The sequence below is a fragment of the Rana temporaria genome, chromosome 10 (assembly GCF_905171775.1).
Source record: "Rana temporaria chromosome 10, aRanTem1.1, whole genome shotgun sequence".
Taxonomy (NCBI): Eukaryota; Metazoa; Chordata; class Amphibia; order Anura; family Ranidae; genus Rana; species Rana temporaria.
In genome coordinates, this window is record NC_053498.1 from 96,258,509 (window position 1) to 96,279,857 (window position 21,349).

The 21,349-nt window shown below is 44.5% G+C and overlaps 1 protein-coding gene across 2 annotated transcripts in view; it reads right to left on the reverse strand.

Annotated features, from left to right (window-relative positions):
* Positions 1 to 21,349, reverse strand: part of TNNI3 (troponin I3, cardiac type) — a 55,530-nt gene that overhangs the window by 19,219 nt on the left and 14,962 nt on the right. For both annotated transcript variants that reach the window (XM_040325767.1, XM_040325768.1), the window contains exons 4-7: positions 19,315 to 19,467; positions 16,552 to 16,593; positions 14,191 to 14,322; positions 6,872 to 6,961 (exon numbers count right to left, since the gene is read on the reverse strand). In XM_040325767.1, the coding sequence (XP_040181701.1) occupies positions 6,872 to 6,961; positions 14,191 to 14,322; positions 16,552 to 16,593; positions 19,315 to 19,467 (417 nt within the window). The remainder of the gene's footprint in view (positions 1 to 6,871; positions 6,962 to 14,190; positions 14,323 to 16,551; positions 16,594 to 19,314; positions 19,468 to 21,349) is intronic.

The following is a 21,349-nucleotide window of genomic DNA, read 5'->3' on the forward strand; positions in this document are numbered from 1 at the left end:
CTACGGGCTCTCGCCCAGGAGAGCCGACCTGCCGCCGTATAATGACGGTGGCTGGTCGGCTACTAGTTAAGAAAGGCCTGGATTCTTTCCTAAATGTACAGAATATAACTGAGTACTAAGATTTATCGGTAAAGTTGATCCAGGGTAAATCCGATTGCCTCTCGGGGGATCAGGAAGGAATTTTTTCCCCTGCTGTAGCAAATTGGATCATGCTCTGCTGGGGTTTTTTGCCTTCCTCTGGATCAACTGTGGGTATGGAGTTGGGTGTATAGGATTTTACTGTGTTTTTTATTTTGTTTTTTTATTTTTTGTGGTTGAACTGGATGGACTTGTGTCTTTTTTCAACCTGACTAACTATGTAACTATGTAACTATGTAAGGTCACGTATTCTCCCACGGCATCCCCAGCCTTGTCGCAGGGTATAGCAAAAATTACACAAAGTAAAGGTACCCCATGTGTGTGTGTGTGTGTGTAATGTGAATCAGTAACAAATTGACTAACCTAGCACAGAATAACCCACCCCAATGTAAAGCTCTCATGTGATCGACACCCAATGAGGAGGGAAACCTTAGAGGACGTGACTGACAACCACCACCTACTTAGATACCTCTGCATTGGCCCAGCCATGTTGGGTACTTCTAGGTATGGGGGAGCATGATAATCACTCCTCCTTTTCCATGTGACAGTGCCCCGTGATTGGCCTAGTGATGTCAGATGATTAGTGCTTCTTCTGGCAGCTAAACAAAGTGCTGAGGGTGCAGAGGGTGAATATATACTGCTGGAGGAAGGATGGAATTTACTTCAGTTTAACATCTTTAAATTAGCACCAAGCACTTTGATAATTATATATATTGTGGTCGCTATGTAATTATGACATAGAAAACCAGTTCCTTGTGCACATCTGCTATCTTACAAGAACAGAAACATGGGAAGTTGCAATGAGAAAAGCAGATATGAAACTTGGACTCCTTTATATCATAAAAAGCAAAGGCCCTTCTGGTAAGCACTTCCCCTCAGGATGTGGTTGTAATTTTAAGAAAGACAGTGTGGCATCATAATAGAACGAGACATAGATAAGGACTGGAGTTCCCAATTTCAAATTTAACCTCTCCTCACATTCATGACACAAAAACATTTGTGCAGACAGTTGTGAATTTTACGTCAGACTAATTAACCACTTAACCCCCGGACCATATTGCTTGGCAAAGACCAGAGCACTTTTTGGGATTCGACACTGCGTGGATTTAACTGACAATTGCGCGGTCGTGCGACATGGCTTCCAAACAAAATTGGCGTCCTTTTTTCCCCACAAATAGAGCTTTCTTTTGGTGGTATTTGATCACCTCTGCGGTTTTTAGTTTTTGCGCTATAAACAAAAATAGAGCGACAATTTAGAATTTTTTTTATATTTTTTACTTTTTGCTATAATAAATATCTCCCAAAAATATATATAAAAAAAAATGTTTGTCCTCAGTTTAGGCCGATACGTATTCTTCTACACATTTTTCGTTAAAAAAATCGCAATAAGCGTTTAATGATTGGTTTGCGCAAAAGTTATAGCGTTTACAAATTAGGGGGTATTTTTATGGCATTTTTATGAATATTTTTTTTTTACTAGTAATGGCGGCGATCAGCGATTTTTTTTCCGGTACTGCGACATTATGGCGGACACTTCGGACACTTTTGACACATTTTTGGGACATTTGCATTTTTATAGCGATCAGTGCTATAAAAATGCATTAGATTACTATAAAAATGCCACTGGCAGTGAAGGGGTTAACACTAGGGGGCGGGGAAGGGGTTAAGTATGTTCCCTGGGTGTGTTCTAACTGTAGGGGGGGTGGACTCACTAGGGGAAATGACTGATATTCTGTTCATACATTGAAGATCGGCATTTCTCTCCCTGACAGGACCGGGAGCTGTGTGTTTACACACACAGCTCCCGGTCCTCGCTCTGTAACGAGCGATCGCGTGTGCCCAGCGGCGATCGTGCCGGCCGGGCACGCGCACAGGAGTCGGGGGCGAGCGGGGGTATTATAACCCCAAAACAAAAATCTATTATATTTTATCTTATCAATTCTTGGCTGTGGTGGCTACATTTGTTTTGTTTTTCCCCCCTTAATCTTTACCTGCTGATCTAGCCAGTAAGTCTGTTATTTCTCAACTTCCTTCAACAGACCAGCTGTCCAACAAAAGTGGCAATTAGAAGGTTGAGACAAACCATTGGGGTGCTTACAATGGTCAGCTTTTATTCATTTATGTAAAACCCTTATACTGAAGAAAAAAAAACTGTTGCTGTAACTGCTTAAAAAATGTTAGCTGGAGTAGGGCTTGAATTGTTAGTGAAGTCCATCGAAATATGCTAATTAATCTAACTCCACCCTTTCCCTAATTTGGCAATGCTGCTGTCCAAAGAGTGGAGACACCCTAAAGCCTAGTACACACGGGAGGAATGGTATCTGTCCAAGGGTCATGATCGAAAAAGGTCTGCTGATCGGCTCCCATTCAGTCCACTCAACCAGTGTTCTGGCGGGGGGAGATCACTGTACTAACAACAGATTATTAGTACAGCGGCCCCTCCTGAGCTGTCAATTTGTTTTTCTTTCAGCCCTGCTGGGTTGAGTGGAAAACACTAGTAGTGTGTACCAGGCTTTAGACATAAAGGGCTAGATTCAGAAAGACTTGCGACGGGCGTATCAGTAGATACGCCGTCGTAAGTCCGAATCCGCGCCGTCGTATCTTTTACCACTTAAGCCCGGACCAATATGCTGCTAAATGCCCAAAGGCGTTTTTACAATTCAGCACTGCGTCGCTTTAACAGACAATTGCGCAGTCGTGCGACGTGGCTCCCAAACAAAATTGACGTCCTTTTTTTCCCACAAATAGAGCTTTCTTTTGGTGGTATTTGATCACTTCTGCGGTTTTTATTTTTTGCACTATAAACAAAAATAGAGCGACGATACGCTGAGTATCTCGAGATTTGTATTTATTAGACAAAAAGCATTGTCCAGCATAATGCAAGCATGTAAACCAAGCAATAGCGCCATCTTGTGGTTCATTTCCAGAATAGTTACACACTGACAATGTAAAATGAAATTTCCTGACCAGTTTAGAAACTATTCTATGTATGAAAATGGCCACCACACACACAGACGTTAATATATTACTGCAAATCCTCTTTTTTTGTGTGCAGAGTATTTTTTTAAACTATAAAGATGTTCAATTTTGTATATTTGTAACAGAATATCCTGCAAGGTAACTTTGCTTTTTGTTTTTTCTACTGTTCTTTTGTACAAGTTTTTTTTTTTTTTTTTTATTCTGTTAACCCCATACATACGAAAACACAGGAGACCCCACAAAAAATTGAACTGGGAGATCCCATCCTACCCCTCCCCCAGCATAATTTCAACAGGGTTCCTTGAGCACTACATGAGCCATGGTAAAGGAGTCAGTGTCCAGTCATCTAATATGATGGACTCTTCTCATCAGAATCGGCGACACATCAGATTAGGTAACAGAAGTGACATTCTGTCAGCTGTGTATGCGTCCACCGCTCATCTGACAGAACACCTGCAGTCAGAAGAAGGCAGTGCACTTCTTAGTACACCCAGCTATGCAGAGCTTTTTTTCTCAGAAAATAGGTGCAGGAGCTCAACCACGACCCCGTTCAGATTTCACAAACAGTAGAAGGGTCTTAAAGGGGAATTAAATACCAGGATTGCATTACATACAGAGTGCAGAGTTCAGGGGGTTACACACAGAGTGCAGAGCTGTCACTTGTAAACACAGAAACCAGACTTCTGTGTTTACAAGTGATTGTGGTGAGCAGGCACCAAAGGGTCTGAGCCAAAGGTGGTGGAACTGAGTTCCCCCAAGTTCCCCCTGAAAAAAAGCCCTGCAGCTATGTCTCCGTGGCCTATAGTCTTATAAATGCGCCACGCGCAGACTTCGTGCCCCCGGGTGTGCTTAAGTGGGAAGAGGAGCTGAACCGTCAGTTCACTACGGCCGAACGACAACGCATTCTGAGATTCACGCACAAATCCTCAATTTGCGCCAAGACACAGGAAACTAGTTACAAGCTCCTGTCACGATGGTACAGGACACCAGTACTGCTCCACAAGTTCTTCCCAACGACGTCTGATCTTTGATGGTGCTGTCGGGCAGACAAGGGGACGCTACTTCACATCTTTTGGTCCTGCCCTGGTCTGAGACGCTTTTGGCGGGTGATCCGTGAGGTAGCCCAGAAATTCACGGTTCGCGTTATACCGGATGACCCGGCGTTCTTTCTCCTGCACGTATCTACCGTCCCGGAGAAGGCATACAAAAAATCCGTAATCAGACACCTTTTGGATGCGGCAAAGGCCTGCATCCCTCTCCATTGGAAGGCCACGCTCCCGCCGACAGTGTTCCAATGGATCACGAAGGTGGAGGAGATAAAGCACATGAAGGATCTTATCCTCACAGCACACAACAGGCAGGAAACATTTACTGATACCTGGCAGCTATGGAATATCTTCATCTATTCAGCTGAGGGCCAGGCACTGAGAGAGCCCACGGCTGACGGGTGAACGTTACCATACCAGTATGATTCCCCCCCGCCCCAGACCGTCTCCATAACAGGGAGCGAGTCCACAAAGTAGGGGGACTACCCCTACGGTGAGCCTATATGCAAGGTGACCTACCCCTCCGACCCCCCCCCCTCCCACCCTCTACCCCTGACCACTTTCTCTTTCTTCCCTCTTTCAGTCCTGTTTTCTTTTCTCTGGAATTTTCTACTCCCCCACACTGGGGCTTTTTCCCCTCTTTCCTTTTCTCTTTCTTGATATAAAAAGAAAAATAAGGGACCGGTCGCGTGGACCCGACACTTGACTACGACTCGACAACTACGCCTCCCTCTCTGAGAGGGAGACACCCTCTGGGAGTCACCACTAGTTTCATTGGGTGACGGAGCCCAGGTGCTCTCCTGGGGCACACATGTCACTTTACGTTTGTGCCACACAAAGGGCGCCTACCATGATGCATCATGTAGTGTGTAACGTTCTATTGATTCTGTGTATTGTTGTGATTTACTTATCCTATCACATGTACTGTTTGTACTATTGTACCATGTCGGCCCGCACGGGCTTGTTCCTGTTTATAAATAAACAAATAAAAAAATGTAAAAAAATAAGCGTAGATAAATAAATATAGTATATTGACATCTGCGATGCTGTTTGCATGTATCATTTTGAAATCCTAAAGGTTTAGCGTGGAGCAGTACGGTGTGCACCAACATGGCCTCCGCCACCTTCCTACTGCTGCCGCCCAGCTTCTTTAAAAATGTAACATTCAAACAGCATCACACATGTCAACATACTATATTTATTTAAATATGCTAACTTTATTGCTAACATTAGGCCTCGTACACACGATAGGTTAACCGGAGGACAACGCTCTGATGGACCGTTTTCATCGGTCCAAACCGATTGTGTGTGGGCCCCATAGGTTATTTAACCTTAGGTTAAAAAAAAGCCAACTTGCTTTAAAATTAACCAATGGATTCCTATCCAATAGGTCAAAACCGATCGTTAGTAGGCACAACCATCGGTTAAAAATCCATGCATGCTCAGAATCAAATCGACGCATGCTTGGAAGTATTGAACTTCGTTTTTTTCAGCACATCGTTGTGTTTTACGTCACAGCGTTCTGACATGATCGTTTTTTTAACTGATGGTGTGTAGGCGCGACGGACCATCAGTCAGCTTCATGCTTGAAGCTGACCGTTGTCCTCTGGTTAACCTATCGTGTGTACAAGGCCTTACTGTTAAATTCAAGACGTAGCTGGGTGTAGTAACATGTACACTGCCACTTCTTCTGACTGCAGGTGTTCTGTCAGATTAGCAAACCTGGTAGCGGTGGACACATGCATAGATGTTTGTGGTACTTCCAGGATCGGAGGCCGCCACCGCTCCCCTCACTATCACTAGCAGTCCCCTACTGGTTGAGTAAATGCTTCTTTCACCTCCTCATCCGCTCCTATCCTATATGTGACATGTGTTGAGCCTCTACTGACCCTGAGCCCTCGGGCAGAGCCCGAGAGCCTGAATGGTCAGTCCGCCCAAGTTAAGGAGTCTTTATGAGTTAAATAACTAAGGGAAGAGAAACTGAGAAAAATCTTTTCTGCTACTTGCAAAAAGCACTTAAAGGGGAGTTCCAGCCATTTGTATGTTTATTAAAAGTCAGCAGCAACAAAAAGTGTAGCTGCTGGCTTTTAATAAATAGACACTTACCTGCTCCAGCGCTCCAGCGACGCGCCGGCCGGGGCTCCGCTCCTCTCCCCCCCTCCCCGGCCGGCGTCTTCATTCTCAGTGTGGGCACCCGGCCGTGTCAGCTTTCGGCTTCACGGCCGGGCACCCACTGCGCATGCGCGAGCGGCACTGCGCATGCGCGAGCTGCGTGGCCCGGCGCCGCGCCGTGTAATTGGCCAGGAGATCGCCTAGGAGCTGTGACGTGTCCTAGGCGATCGCCTACAGCAGCCCCTTCCTGAAGGCGATTAAGCTTAGTCGCCTACAGGAAGGAGGAAGTGGGACAGGAAGTCCCACTCTTGCTGAAGCCCCCACTCCCCCCCCAAAAAAATTACATGCCAAATGTGGCATGTAAGGGGGAGAGGAGTGGGTTAAGAGGAAGTTCCAAATTTGGGTGGAACTCCTCTTTAAGGCCTAAACAGTCAATTGACTGAAAATTAAGAACAGTTTTTTAGGGATAAAAAGGTACATTTTGTAAAGGCTTTCTTTATATTTTATAACATGTTTATTTACATATAACTATTTTGCTTTTGGCACAAGTTTTTTTTATCAAGTTATTGTTTTCTGGGTGAAAGATTGTACAGTACCTCAATAACACTTTTATTCACTTTGGCTTCCATGTCATATCTTTCTTCATCCACAACATCAATCCTGGTGTGAAGCTCTCTGCACATATCCTACAAGAACGACAATGTAAAATCATTAATAACAGCACAATCACTTTTGCTCTCATCTAAAACAAAAGCAGGAGGTTGTTTTAATATGGCATCCCCAAGTACTATATCTCAGGTTCATTATCACATTTGCATACATTCTCTAGAACACATGTGTCAAACACAAGCTCTGCGAGCCAAATCTGACCTGCCAGGCCAATACATGTGGCCCTCTCACCCAGGGCTTTTTTTCAGCTGGAACATGGCAGAACTTCACGCGGTCACCTCTGGCTTTCGCCCTTTGCTCCCCACTTACCACTTTCACTTGTAAACACAGAACCCTAAACCTAGCACATAACGCACTCCTTGGGCCAGATTCACAAACGAATTAGGCCGGCGTATTTATGGATACGCTGCGTAATTTTTAAAATGCCCCGTCGTATCTTTGTTTTGTATCCACAAAACAAGATACGACTGAATCGATCCGACTGGCGTACGTCTTAGTACGCCGTCGGATCGAAGGTGCATATTTACACTGGCCGCTCGGTGGCGTTTCCGTCGAATTTCCACGTCGAGTATGCAAATTAGCTAGATACGGCGATCCGCGAACGTACGTCTGGCGGCGCATTTTTTTACCTCATTTCCGTAAGGCTTTTTTCGGCATATACTTACCCCTGCTATATGAGGCGTATCCTATGTTAAGTATGGCCGTCGTTCCCGCGTCAAATTTTGAAAATGTTACGTCGTTTGCGAATAGGGCTTTGCGTAGAATGACGTCAACGTCGAAAGCATTGGCTTGTTGCGGGTTAATTTCGAGCATGCGCACTGGGATACCCCCACGGACGGCGCATGCGCCGTAAAAAAAAAAACGTCATTTACGTCGGGTCAAGACGTATTAACATAAAACACGTCCCCATCACATACATTTGAATTACGCGCCCCTACGCCGCCGTAACTTACGGCGGAAATTCTTTCAGGATACAAAAAAAAGCTGTAAGTTACGGCGGCGTAGTGTATCAGAGATACACTACGCTGGACGGATAGAAGCGCCGCGCTTCGTGGATCTGGCCCCTTGTGTTTATTGCCCCTTTAGGACCCTCCCACTGTTAGTGCAATTTGACAACACCCACCATTGGATGTTGTTTGGTGGGGGTGTGGTGGAGTTCCTGCACCTATTCTCTGAGGCCCCGTACACACGACCAGTTTCCTCGGCAGAATTCAGCTTCCGACCGAGTTTCTGGCTGAATTCTGCCGAGAAACCCGGCCGTGTGTACACTTTCGGCCGAGGAAGCCGACGAGGACCTCGGCGAGGAAATAGAGAACATGTTCTCTATTTCCTCGTTGTTCTATGGGAGAACTCGGCCCGCCGAGGTCCTCGGCGGCTCCAGGACTGAACTGGCCGAGGAACTCGATGTGTTTGGCACGTCGAGTTCCTCGGCCGTGTGTACGGGGCCTTAGAGAAAAAAAACCCTGGCTAAATCTATATAGTCTTACAGATACAACTGGCCTCTTGAGGGCAACCATGATGCTGATGCGGCCCAAAATTTTATTTACTATGACACCCCTGCTCCAGAATTATGGAACAGCTAAAATGCAGTCAGGGTACAACTTTATGAAGAATCTGCAAGTAGTATTTATACTTACCTTTCATAAAGAGGATATCGGGGAACTGGAGAAAGTGCAGAGAAGAGCAACCAAACTGATAAGAGACATGGAGGAGCTCAGCTATGAGGAAAGATTAGAGGAACTGAATTTTTTCTCTCTTGAGTAGAGGAAATTAGAGGGGCAATATGATCAAAGTTTATAAATACATAAGGGGTCCATATAGTGAACGTGGTGTTGAGCTATTCGCTTTAAGGTCATCACAGAGTATAAGAGGGCACTCTTTATCTCTGGAGGAAAAGAGATTTAGGGGCAGATCCACGTACCTCCGCGCATCTTTCCGCCGGGCGCAATGTATCTAAGTTACACTATGCCGCCGTAACTTTTTTTTTTTTCAAAACCTCAATGAATTTGCGCCGTAAGTTATGGTGGCGTAGTGTATCTTTGGCAGCGTAAGGGCGCGGGATTCAAATGGATGTAATGGGGGCGTGTTTTATGTTAATACGTCGTGACCCGACGTAAACAACGATTTTTGAACGGCGCATGCGCCGTCCGTGGGGGTATCCCAGTGCACATGCTCGAAATGAAACCAGAACAAGCCAATGTTTAAGACGGTGACGTCATTCTACGCAAATCCCTATTCGCGAACGACTTACGCAAACGAGGTAAACAATTCAAAATGCGAGGCGGGAACGACGGCCATACTTAACATTGAGTAAGCCTCATAATAGCAGGGGTAACTATACGCCGGAAAAAGCCGAACGCAAACGACTTAAAAAAATGCGCCGGCCGGACGTAAGTTCATGGATCGCCGTAACAAGCTAATCTGCATACTCGACGCGGAATTCGACAGAAACGCCACCTAGCGGCCACCGAAAAAATTGCACCTAAGATCCGGCGGCGTACTAAGACGTACGCCTGTCGGATCGATCCGAGATGCCGTCGTATCTTGTTTTGTAGATACAAAACAAAGATATGACGCACAAAATTTGAAATTACGCGGCGTATCAAGAGATACACCGGCGTAATTCTTTTGTGGATCTGGCCCTTAATCTCCAAATACAAAAAGGCTTCTTTACAGTAAGAGCTGTGAAAATGTAGAATAGTCTCGCTCAAGAACTGGATCTTGAAGCAACATACTAAAATACCAAGAGAAACTCAACTTAATTGCATCAGAAATAAAATCTGGTGCCCCCTGGAACATAAGAAATGGGACAAACAGCCGAAAAGCACCACGGCGAATTAATTTACCGCTGAGACTTTAAAGGCTGCCTTTATTAATGCCCGTTCAGCTACTAAGCACTGCGCGAAAATTTTTGACATGCTCAAGTCAGAGAAATTTCATATTTTAGGAATCACAGAGACTTGGTTTAATGTGAATTATAAGTCAGTTTTAGAAGAATTACTTCCTCAAAATGTTAAGATTTTAGTCAAAAATAGAGAATACAAGAGGGGAGAGGTTGTGTGATTCATGATGAGTGCTTGGACTGCACTGAGCTAAAAACACTTGAGAATAATTCATTTGTACACCTGGTGCTCAGGTGTAAAGTAAGTGACTCTTCTACATTTATATTAGCCACTGTCTATCGTCCACCCGGTCCAGGAGGGACTTCCCATGTTGACTTATCAGAATTAATGATGTCCCTGGCCCGGATTCACATACCTCGGCGCATATTTATGCCGGCGTAGCGTATCGAATATACGCTACGCCGGCGCAGCGCACAGAGGCGAGCACTTGATTCACAAAGCACTCGCTCCCACTCGCTGTTAAAGATACGCTGGGCTTCTTCGGCGTAAGCCAGCGTAGGTGGAAGTGGGCGTGAGCCATGCTAATGAGGCGTGAGCCCATGTAAATGATGGACTGAGCGTCATAAAGATACGAGTAACGTACGGCGCATGCGCCGTCCCATGGCCGCATCCCAGTGCGCATGCTCAGAATCACGTCGAAACAACTGCCTAAGATATGTCGAATCACTGCCTACGACGTGAATGTAACCTACGCCTAGCCCTATTCACGTACTACCTTAACGACGTAAAATACGACGGCTGTGTTCCCTGGTCCATACCTTAGCATGACTTGCGCCTCCTATATGGGGAATAAATTTACGCCGGACGTACGACATACGCAAACCGTGTATATTATTCGCCCGGGCGCAACTACGTTCATGAATCGGCGTATCTCCCTCATTTGCATAGAAAATCAATGGGAGTGGAAAATGCGCCCAGCGTCAATATGCGCCCACGATACGACGGCGTAGGAAAGTTACGTCGGTCGTAGGAAGCCTATTTTCAGGCGTATCTAGTTCTGTGGGCACGGCGCACAGATACGACGGCGCACATTTACACTTACGCGGCGTATCTCGAGATACGTCGGCGTAAGTGCTTTGTGAATCCGGGCCCCTGTGTCTACAATTGGATTGTGTCGTCCTCCAGGGAGACATGAATATGTGGGTGGAGGATGATACAAATTGTGACTCCCAAAATCTTATAGGTGACTTAGATGGCCTCCATTTTACTCTTGCATCCACCATGATCACACACATAAAGGGCTATATGCTAGATGCCCTTTTTACTCATGGCACGGAAGCCTTTAATTTTAAAGCTGTTCCATTTTGGAAACTAACAAATATAACAGTTGAAGACTTTAAAACATGCTTTGACTACCACTAGGGACAGCTACACCTAGTAAATGGAGAGAGAGAAATCGGAATGCCTGTTTTAGAAACCGAGATAAAAAGGCTGGAAATATCACTAGATGAATTTGATTTAAGAATAAAGGCAAGTTATGACATTCTGGCCCCATTGATAACAACAAATAGGTGCCCAAGACTCTCTAAGTCTAGCCCTTGGTACGCCCCTAGTCTCGACTTACTCAAGAATAAAAGACGAATATTAGAAAGAAAGTGGCTTAGATCAAAACTTCCCCGGGACGAAATGGCTTATAGGGTTTATTGTCAAGGCTATAAAAAGGCAGTAAACTCCAAAAAAGATCTTAATATAACAAACGAATAATGCAAGGCTCGAACAAATCTCAGGGACTATTCACATTGGTTAGGGACATATTTGAACCTAAAAAATATTTTTATAAGTATATCCCTTCTGTGGAACTGTGCTCTACGATTCAGTCCACCTTTTGGGGAACAAAATTAAAAAAATTCGTAATCAGGACAAAATCTTGCCTAATGACTTGACTCTCCGATACTAATAAGAACTCTTCCAGCTTTTAGCTCCTTTGCACCCACCTCAGTGGCAGAGATGTCCAATATTATGTCCAAGCTCAAACCGTCAAGCTTTCCGAATGACATCTGTCCCGTATGGTTTATGAAGAAAAACGCAGATACTTTGGCCCAAGAAATTACAAGGATAGTGTCAGGAAAGGTTCCTTCAGCTGGTGACACTGCCTGATATTTGGCGTGCAGTACTGTGGTCCACCAGCAGGTGTCTCCTGGCAGTCTGGAACTGCCAGGGGAGCTCTCCCCTGGTGGTGGTATTATGTGATCTTTGGGCCGCAGTACTGGCGTCCACCAGCGTGGGGTCTCCTGCAATTCGGCGTCACCTGAGACTGATTGCAGGAGATGTGTACAAAATACCTGGCACTGACAATCATACTTTGCCTTGGTATCTCTCCATGCGCCCTGACCCTGAGTAGCTCTGCATCTTTACCCAATCCTGATCCTGATCCTGTCTGTTACCTGAACCTGGAATCCTGTACCCTGTGCCTTGTACCTGTACCTGTCCCCCCTGTGATCCATCCGTCCTCTCCTTGTCCTGTTTGTTTTCCCTTTCCCCAGCTGCTGACCTCCCATTGACTACCCTGGCCTGGCCCTGTTATGATTCTGGTTTTCCCCATTACCTGTACATATTTGTCTCTTACTGTTATTATTTGTGGGTTCTGTTGGTATTGGTTGTTGTGCACAGTGTGGTTTGGAGGTTGTTATTTTTATATTTCACTTATCTTTAATAAATTATCATATTTCACTTAAACACGTCTGGGTTTCCTGTGTTGCAGTCCACACAGTTCTGGTCTTATCTGATACGTGACAGATAGGTTCACTATCTTTAAAAATAAGGGCCGTTCCAACACGACTAAAGCATGCCATTGTCTCTCCCTTGTTGAAGAAGAACACACTCAACCCTTCCCTGATCATCAATTTTAGACCTATATCTCTTCTTCCCTTTCTGGCGAAGATCCAGGAGCAGGTCGTCTTTCAACAAATGCAAAGCTTCTTCAAGGGTAACGACCTGTTCCATGATTCCCAGTTGGGATTTAGGCCGGGTCGTTGCACTGAACTCTCTGCACTTGATATACGTGAACGCCTGTTCAGGGTAAAATATGCGGGGGGGTCGGCAGCCTTAGTGCTGCTTGACCTCTCCGCAGCCTTCGACACTATCGACCATCAAATTTTGGAAGACCGCATGAAATATCTTTTTGGGTGTAGTGGCACTGTCCTCTGCTGGATTACCTCCTTTCTCACGGACAGGTCCCATCAAGTGTGGATGAACGCATGCAGCTCGCCAATTGAACCTCTTCTCTATGGAGTTCCGCAGGGCTCGGCTTTGTCGCCCCTGCTTTTTAACTGCTATATGCGCCCCCTCGCTGACATCATTGCTACACACAAACTAGCATGCCAGATCTACACAGATGACACGCAGATCCTGGCTGATGCAGACGATGGGCAAAATATGCAATTACAGCTGAGAAATGGGCTCCTTCACATACAAAAATGGATCGCCAATAACAAGCTAGGCCTCAACAAATTTAAGATTGAGGTGATGTTGGTGGACCCTCAATCAACCACCAATTTTCTCTAGGCCTACCCCATCTCATTCTGCCCAATCCCAATGCCAGCAAAACAGGTCAGGAACCTAGGCATCATCTTTGATCCCTGCCTGTCATTCATACCTCATGCAAAACTCTGTATCAAAAACTCCAACTTCTATATACAAAGACTGCGAAAAATTAAAGATCTGTTTTTGCACGAAAACCGGCTAATTCTTGTACAGGGCCTTGTGCATTCCTGGTTGGATTGCTCCAACATCTTTTTTCTTGGGCTACCATTGACGTGGCAAAAAAAATTGCAAGTCATTCAGAATCAAGCTGCACGTCTGGTTTCTGTGGAATTCTGTGGACGCTGTGGAATTCCCTTCCAGCGTCTCTAAGGTTCTCACCCTCACCCTTTCAGGAAGGGTTTAAAAACCCACCTCTTTATTCAGGCTTACGGATAATCTGATAAAGAATAGGAACCACGCAAAACCATGGACTTTGAATGCTCCTTTTCCTCCTCCATCTGGGCACACCCTAATTATCCCATGTGGCACACATTCCCCCTGCTTAGACCCCTAATAAAATTGTAAAGAAATAATAACAAATAAAATAATAATAAAAAAAAAAAAAACAACCGACACTGTCCACTGCCCTACTGACAACAATATCTGCCCTATTGACACTGTGCCCTGCTCTAATGACAGCGTCAGTATATATACACACGCATATGTGTTTGCGCTTTGGGGTGCACACCCTAATGCAATAGGCTGTGCACACCTATGGTCTTTGTACTGTGTGTATATAATGTATATTGTACATATTCAGTATGTATGGTTCCAAGGGCTCTCAACCCTGAAATTTCTTATTGCTTATTACCATTCTTTACCTGAAGCTCAGAAACTGACAATCCAGAAAGTTGAAGAGGTGCACAGCGCTCAGCCAAGACTCTCTCTTTCTCTTGGGCTCTATCTTCCTCTTCCTGTTCCATATCATGCTTAGCAATTTGAAGCATCAGACCCTTAATCAAAATAAAGAAAATGTTACATTCTCTTATGGACTTCAATTAGAGAAGGGAACCACCATAGGCATACACAGGGGGGCGTGCCGGTTGTGCGTGGGCACACCCTAATCCCCCCATGTGCATTAGCATTATTGTTCTGTGTGCCAGTGGGTGGATGGGAAATATCTTACTCTGATCAGTTCTGCCATTTATAAGGGCTACTGTACATCTTTTACTGTACTGGCTCTGCCATAAGAGAGTGTGTGTGTGTCTGCGTGTGTACATATATGTATTTAAATATATATTGGCCTCTCAGCCAGCATTTGCTATGACAGCATGTGATATGGCAAACTGGCGGCAATTGATGGGGCAAACTGGTGGCATTTGATTTGGCAAACTGTCGGCAATTGATGGGGCAAACTGGGGGCATTAGATGGGCACAGTGGCTGCGTTTGATGGCACAGTGGCGGCAACTGATGGGCACAGTGGCTGTGTGTGATGGGCACAGTGGCTGCAAATGATAGTTTTTTTTTTTTCAGTTTGTTTTCGCCCCCCAAATATTTTGAGCACCAGCCGCCAGTGAACCTAACCCTGCTTTAAACTTCTCCACAACCTTATCCCTGACCTTTCTGATGTTCCTTCTTGATGCTGGTTGTTCACTAAGGTTCTCTAACAAACCTCTGAGTAACAGCTGTATTTGTATAGTAGTGATTTTACAAAGCCTTATTCCCCATTGAGAAACACAGACGTAAGACACTACCTCCAGTATCTTTGAACAAATATTAAAATACTCTCCCATTATAATATTTATGGTTTACTCCAGGGGTCAAGTCCTGGGAAAAAAAGTGTGGGAACTCACTCACTTCCCACTCACCACAAAAATAAATAGCATGTGTGTGTGTGTGTGTATATATAATATATATATATATATATATATATATATATATATATATATATATATATATACACACACACACACACACTGTATATGTATGTTTTATGTATTACTTTTTTTAACAAATAAACTGCAATATTTATTGTGAAGTGGCAGTTTACAAATTGAGGACACATCTAACATTCACATGCATTAAACAAATAAATATAGCACAAATGTAACAACAAAATAATTTAATCTGTATGCTATACTAACAATAAAACACACCACACTGCAGGGAATTTCTAAAACAAGTTGCAACAACTGGGGGCCCCTTCTGCACTATATTTCTATGCAGGCTCCGATGTGTGGGGCCCCTGCTACCCCAAGGCGTCTGCACACATGTGTTGGTCTGTGCAGAAGAGTAAGGCTGGGAGTGAGCATGCTGGCCTGGGTCCCCTCTCCTCGGGCTGCCTGTTGTGATTGTGCAAAGTGGGGCCCAGGCCCTGGGCCGCTCACTCCTCAGTGCCCATCAAATGCAGCCTAATTAGTGTTCATTATTGGAGCCTTGCCAGTGCCCATCAAATGCAGCCTGATCAGTGCCCATTATTGCAGCCTTACCAGTGCCCATCAAATGCAGCCTGATCAGAGCCCATCACATGCAGCCTGATCAGAGCCCAGTAATTCAGCCTCACCAGTGCCCATCAAATGCAGCTTGATCAGTGCCCATCAATGCAGCCTTGACAGTGCCCATCAAATGCAACCTGATCAGTGCCCATCAAATGCAGCCTAGCCAGTGCCCATCACATGCAGCCTAGCCAGTGCCCATCACATACAGCCTAGCCAGTGCCTATCAAATGCAGCCTAGCCAGTGCCCATCAAATGCAGCCTAGCCAGTGCCCATCAAATGCAGCCTAGCCAGTGCCCATCAAATGCAGCATTGCCAGTGTCCACCAAATGCAGCCCGATCAGTGTGCAGCAATGCAGCCTGATCTGTGTCTAGCAATGAAGCCTGGCATGTGTCTGAATCTGGGATTTGAATATACCAGCGCGACCCCGTCCTTCTCTCCCTCAGTCCGCCTCCTCCTCCTTCAGTGGCCGCTGTAACAAAGTCCCGGTTCCTATAATTTACATCACACTGATTCAATTTGCCATTGGATCAGTGTTCCCCCATCACTAGAGCCGGGATTTTGTTACAGTGGCAGCTGGAAGAGGAGGAATAGGCAGACCGAGGTAGGGGAGGACAGGTGCACCTTGATGACAATGAGAACGACATTCCTGCTGTGGAAAAAGTACAGGAACGTCGTTCCCATGCGTTCCCGCTGGACTCGAGCCCTGGTTTACTCAAATATATACAAATAAAATCACATTACCTTCAACTGCAGTTTCCGGGATGCAGTAATCTTTGGTTTTCTCTGTTAAAAGAAATCACATTTGTTACATTATTTAAGCAGTTTCAATAACACAGTAATATGCCATTTTTAAATGGAAAGCAATATTGAACATGATTGGTGGTCAAAGCAAGAAAAGCCCTCTTATTTTTTCAGTCAGTGGGAGAAGAGTCCCCTTATATTGGTGGCCAGTGGAATAAATACCCCTACTGTGGGTCAGAGTAGTTCCCTGTTACGTTAATGGTCATTGGTATCATTGATTGCTTATATGATAGACAGAAATGTTAATTTCTCAGGGGACTGCTAGCAATCGTAGAATGAGCCTTAGGCTTCTGCATAACTCTGGTTAAAAAAAATGCTGGTTTTGCATCTTTAAACTGAAACTGCTGAATCAATCTGGTTATCAATCTCCTGCTCCTGCAGCTACATAGATATCGATTTTTTTATCTGCATTGCATTGCACTATTATCTGACTATTTGCTATGAATTCCATGCAATTTTTTTCCTGTTAAATAAAATATGTGAATTATTGCAAGGACAGCTAGTAGACAAAACACACTTTAGGGTTCAAGTCCAAAGTAGCAGTTCAAATGCAACCCATAAATACCATTCAAGTTTAATTTCACGGAGGTCATCTCATTCCTCATTCTTTTACAGCACTGTGCTCAATAAGCTTGATAAAGAGTCCTGATGCCCCACACACACGATCGTTTTTTCCGGCGATAAAAAGTCCACTGGGAAAACCGAGGGGAAAGCCGAGAACCTGCTCGGCAGCTTTTTCCCCCTATACACGAGAGGTTTTCCTGGCAGAAAAACTGCCATGAGAGCTTTGGCTGGGAATCCCGGCCATGTGTATGCTCCACTACAGTGTTTCCGATAGGAAAACTGTCTGGAAAAAGACCACCGGGAATCCCAGCAGGAAAAAAAGGGAACATGTTCTCATTTTTCCTGCTGGGATTCCTGGCGGTTTTCCTGTCGAGAAAACTGCCATGGAGCATACACATGGCCAGTTTTCTTGGCCAAAAGCTGTCATGGCAGTTTTCCCGACGGGAAAACTGGTTGTGTGTACGAGGCATAAGATGTAAATGCTACTGATTAATACTGGTATTCCAGAAAGAATACCAGTTTATCAGGAAAAACATTGGATTACTGTCACATAGGATAGAAATGAGAATACTTTTAAAATTAGCAACACCCTTCGGTTCTCATGTATTACCAGGCTGGAAGCTGTCTTGACTTGTTCGAGCAACCCTTTTAAGAGAGCATCTTTATTTCCAATATATATATACTATATATTTCTCTCATTGCTATTATGATTATGATAATAATAATACCATGCAATGCATGCAATTGTGACATTATTAGCTAGATTCAGGTAGGGCGTCCTAACTTTGCGGCGGCGTAGCGTATCGTGTTTACACTACGCCGCCGTAAGTTAGCGAGGCAAGTACATGATTCACAAAGTACTTGCCTGCTAAGTTATGGCAGCGTAGCGTAAATCGGGCGGGCGTAATGGCGCCTAATTCAAATTTAGCTGAGGGGGCGTGTTTTATGTTAATGGGGCTTGACCTGACGTGATTGACGTTTTTTTGGAACGGCGCATGCGCCGTCCGCCTACATATCCCAGTGTGCATTGCGGCAACGTACGCCGCACGGGCCTATTGGTTTCGACGTGGACGTAAATGACGTAAATCCCTATTCACGGACGACTTACGCAAACGACGTAACATTTTCGAATTTCGACGCGGGAACGGCGGCCATACTTTAACATTACTATTCCAACTATTTGATGGAATATCTTTAGGCCTGATAATGCGTTACATAAACGGCGTATCTGTACTGCGTCGGCCGGGCGTACTTCGTGAATAGGCGTATCTAGTGATTTACATATTCTACGCCGACCGCAATGGAAGCGCCACCTATCGGCCAGCCTAAATATTGCACCCTAAGATAGGACGGCGCAAGCCGTCGTATCTTAGATAGGTTTAAGTGTATCTCTGTTTGAGAATACACTTAAACTTAGGTCGGCGCAGATTCCGAGTTAGGTCGGCGTCTCTACTGATACCTAACTCTTACTGAATCTAGCTATTTATATATATATATATATATAAATTGTGATATATATGTACACACACACAGCACAATTTGTACAATTTGCTGCCCCCGGTTTTGTCACAATTGCATGCATTGCATGGCATTATTATTATCATAATTTCCTGTTTGTTGCCGTGCATTGCTACAGTTGCCTGTTTGTGACCTACGTATTTTCGTAGCTTCTTTTTCACATATTGTTGTTTGACGCCCATGCATTATCAGTATTGTCATTTTTGTCCATGTATTGTCAAGTTTGCATTGTTTTTTTTAGAGGAACATATTACTATAATTTATTCATCTGTAGGTCTTTGTTATGAAACCACGTTAATATTATTTACATATTTTGCCCCATCTACTATTTGCACCACTATTACAGCCTTTTATTTGTTGCAACATGCTATTCACTGACTGAATGCCAAGGCTAGCTTGGGCATGCAAAGCAACATTTTTTTCAAAGGTTTTCAAAAGGTGGTTTATTTTTTATTTATTTTTTTTTAAACAAGTTTTAACTAAGTAGGGCCACAATGGGTAATTAGAGACCCATTTTATTGAAATTTTGTCAAAGGCAAAAATTTGTAATTTTACAGTGAAATATATTTAGCTGGAATCATATTTCTCATTACTACCCTGGAATAGCTAACAATGTCTTACCTTAGCATGAGGCTCGGTGGCATAGGAGCGGTAATTGGCTGATGATTTTCGTCGGATAAGTGGTGGCGCAGTGACTGGAGGAGGTGTGGGTTTGGGTGGCTCCGGTTCTTCCTCTTCAACTTCTTCTTCTTCATACTCTTCCTCCTCTTCATACTAGATGGGAAAAAGTTATGTTTCAATTTTTAATATCTGCTAAGAGAAAAGACTGTATTGGCTTTTTTATTTATAATCACACCCCACTCTGCTCAAAATCGTGCTCTATTATAAAGATATAAAAACTCCTTATAATGATGTAAATATGTATATATAAGGGAAATAAAAAAATAAAAAATCATTTTGGCTTGTACATGATTTCATAATAGAAGTCAGCAGAGCTTTCACTAATTGTCTAAGCTCTGGAGGTGCAGAGTCTATTTGCCTGTAATAAATCAACCCCATTGTAGACAAGAGGAAAAAATAAATGTTCATGGACTGCCACACTCTGATTTATTGAAACAAAATAAACAAAGGATAAAATCCAAAGCTGTATACCATCCAAAAATGCATGCAACACTGCAATTAATGGTAGAAAGTGGACATAGGGGACAAAAAAGCTAACATGTTTCACATCATGGATAGATGCTTAGTCATAGCTGCAGTAGTAGACAAGAGCCCTTGGGTTTTCTTTTTCTCTCTGTATAGTTGCCCACTCATCTTCTCCCTGCTCTGGGCAACTATGCTGCAGTTGAGAGGAGCACTGGGCTGTGTGTTTCCCAGCTGATCTCTCTCTCTTCATCCCCTCTCTTGTCTGGACTGTAATACTGCAGTGCTGGCTCCAGGCTTCTCTCATCCGGGATGTGCCACCGCTGCATGAGAGAAAGAGTGCTGCACAGAAAGGTCTTGCTGCTGGTGACTATCTGCCTACATTAGAGAGAGAATGAATCTGCTGCTGAGGCTACCAGAGACTGCATGTGTGTGTGGGTGTAACCCATATTGAGAGACTTAGGCCTCGTACACACGACCGAACATGTCTGCTGAAACTGGTCTGCGGACCAGTTTCCGCGGACATGTTCGGTCGTCTGTACGGCCGACCGGACCAGATTCCCGGCCTAGCGGACAGGTTTCCAGCGGACAAATGTTTCTTAGCATGCTAAGAAACATGTCCGCTGGAACCATGTCCGTCGGACATGTCCGATGGTTAGTACAACTCATCGGACATGTCCGCTCAGCCGAAACCCCTCGCATGTGTCGAAGTGATTCGACGCATGCGTGGAAGCATTGACCTTCCAGGGTCGCGCACTTCACCGCGTCATCGTCGCGGCCAAGTCGCGACCACATCACCGCGTTCGCTGTCCGCAGGGATTTTGGTCTGATGGTGTGTACACACATCAGACCAAAATCCGGCGGACCGTTTTCATCGCACCGTCCGACCGTGTGTACAAGGCCTAAGCTTCCAGGACCTGGACGCCTGATCTGCTAACTGGCAAGTTTGTGGAACAGGAACTGTTGCCTGTCAAAAGTGGTGAGAGGAGACACAGATTTAACGCCTTGCTACACTCACATAGACTGCTCCGTACTTAGTAGCTCTACAGCTTTACATCACTTACTCTTAAAGGAACAGGCTTGTGCGTGCCACCAACAAAAGGGCCCCACCACAAGCAGGTCAATGCTAGCATTAAGGCGCCAGGTACTTTGCCACCAGCTTTAAGGGGTACCCTGCTCAGGAATACTTACGGATACCCACATCTGGGGTATTCTAACAGCATGTACTCAAGAATATTAGCATTGTGTTAATTGAGTCTAATCTAGGTCAATAATAGTTTCATTTAAAATTTGGCTCAACACTGTCGCAGTTCAGTTAGTCTTTCTTGTTGCAGGCTAGTGCTCACTTTATTCAGTTCTGCCATTTTTAAGAGTTTATTTGCTTGCTTCCATGTCTTGTATTGTTTATGTGCTTTTTATAATACATTTACTTAACCTACTGATGTAATATCTGATGAAACATGTTGGAGGGAGTCCCGCTAATTACCTCACATCCAGTTACATCACTTCTGGT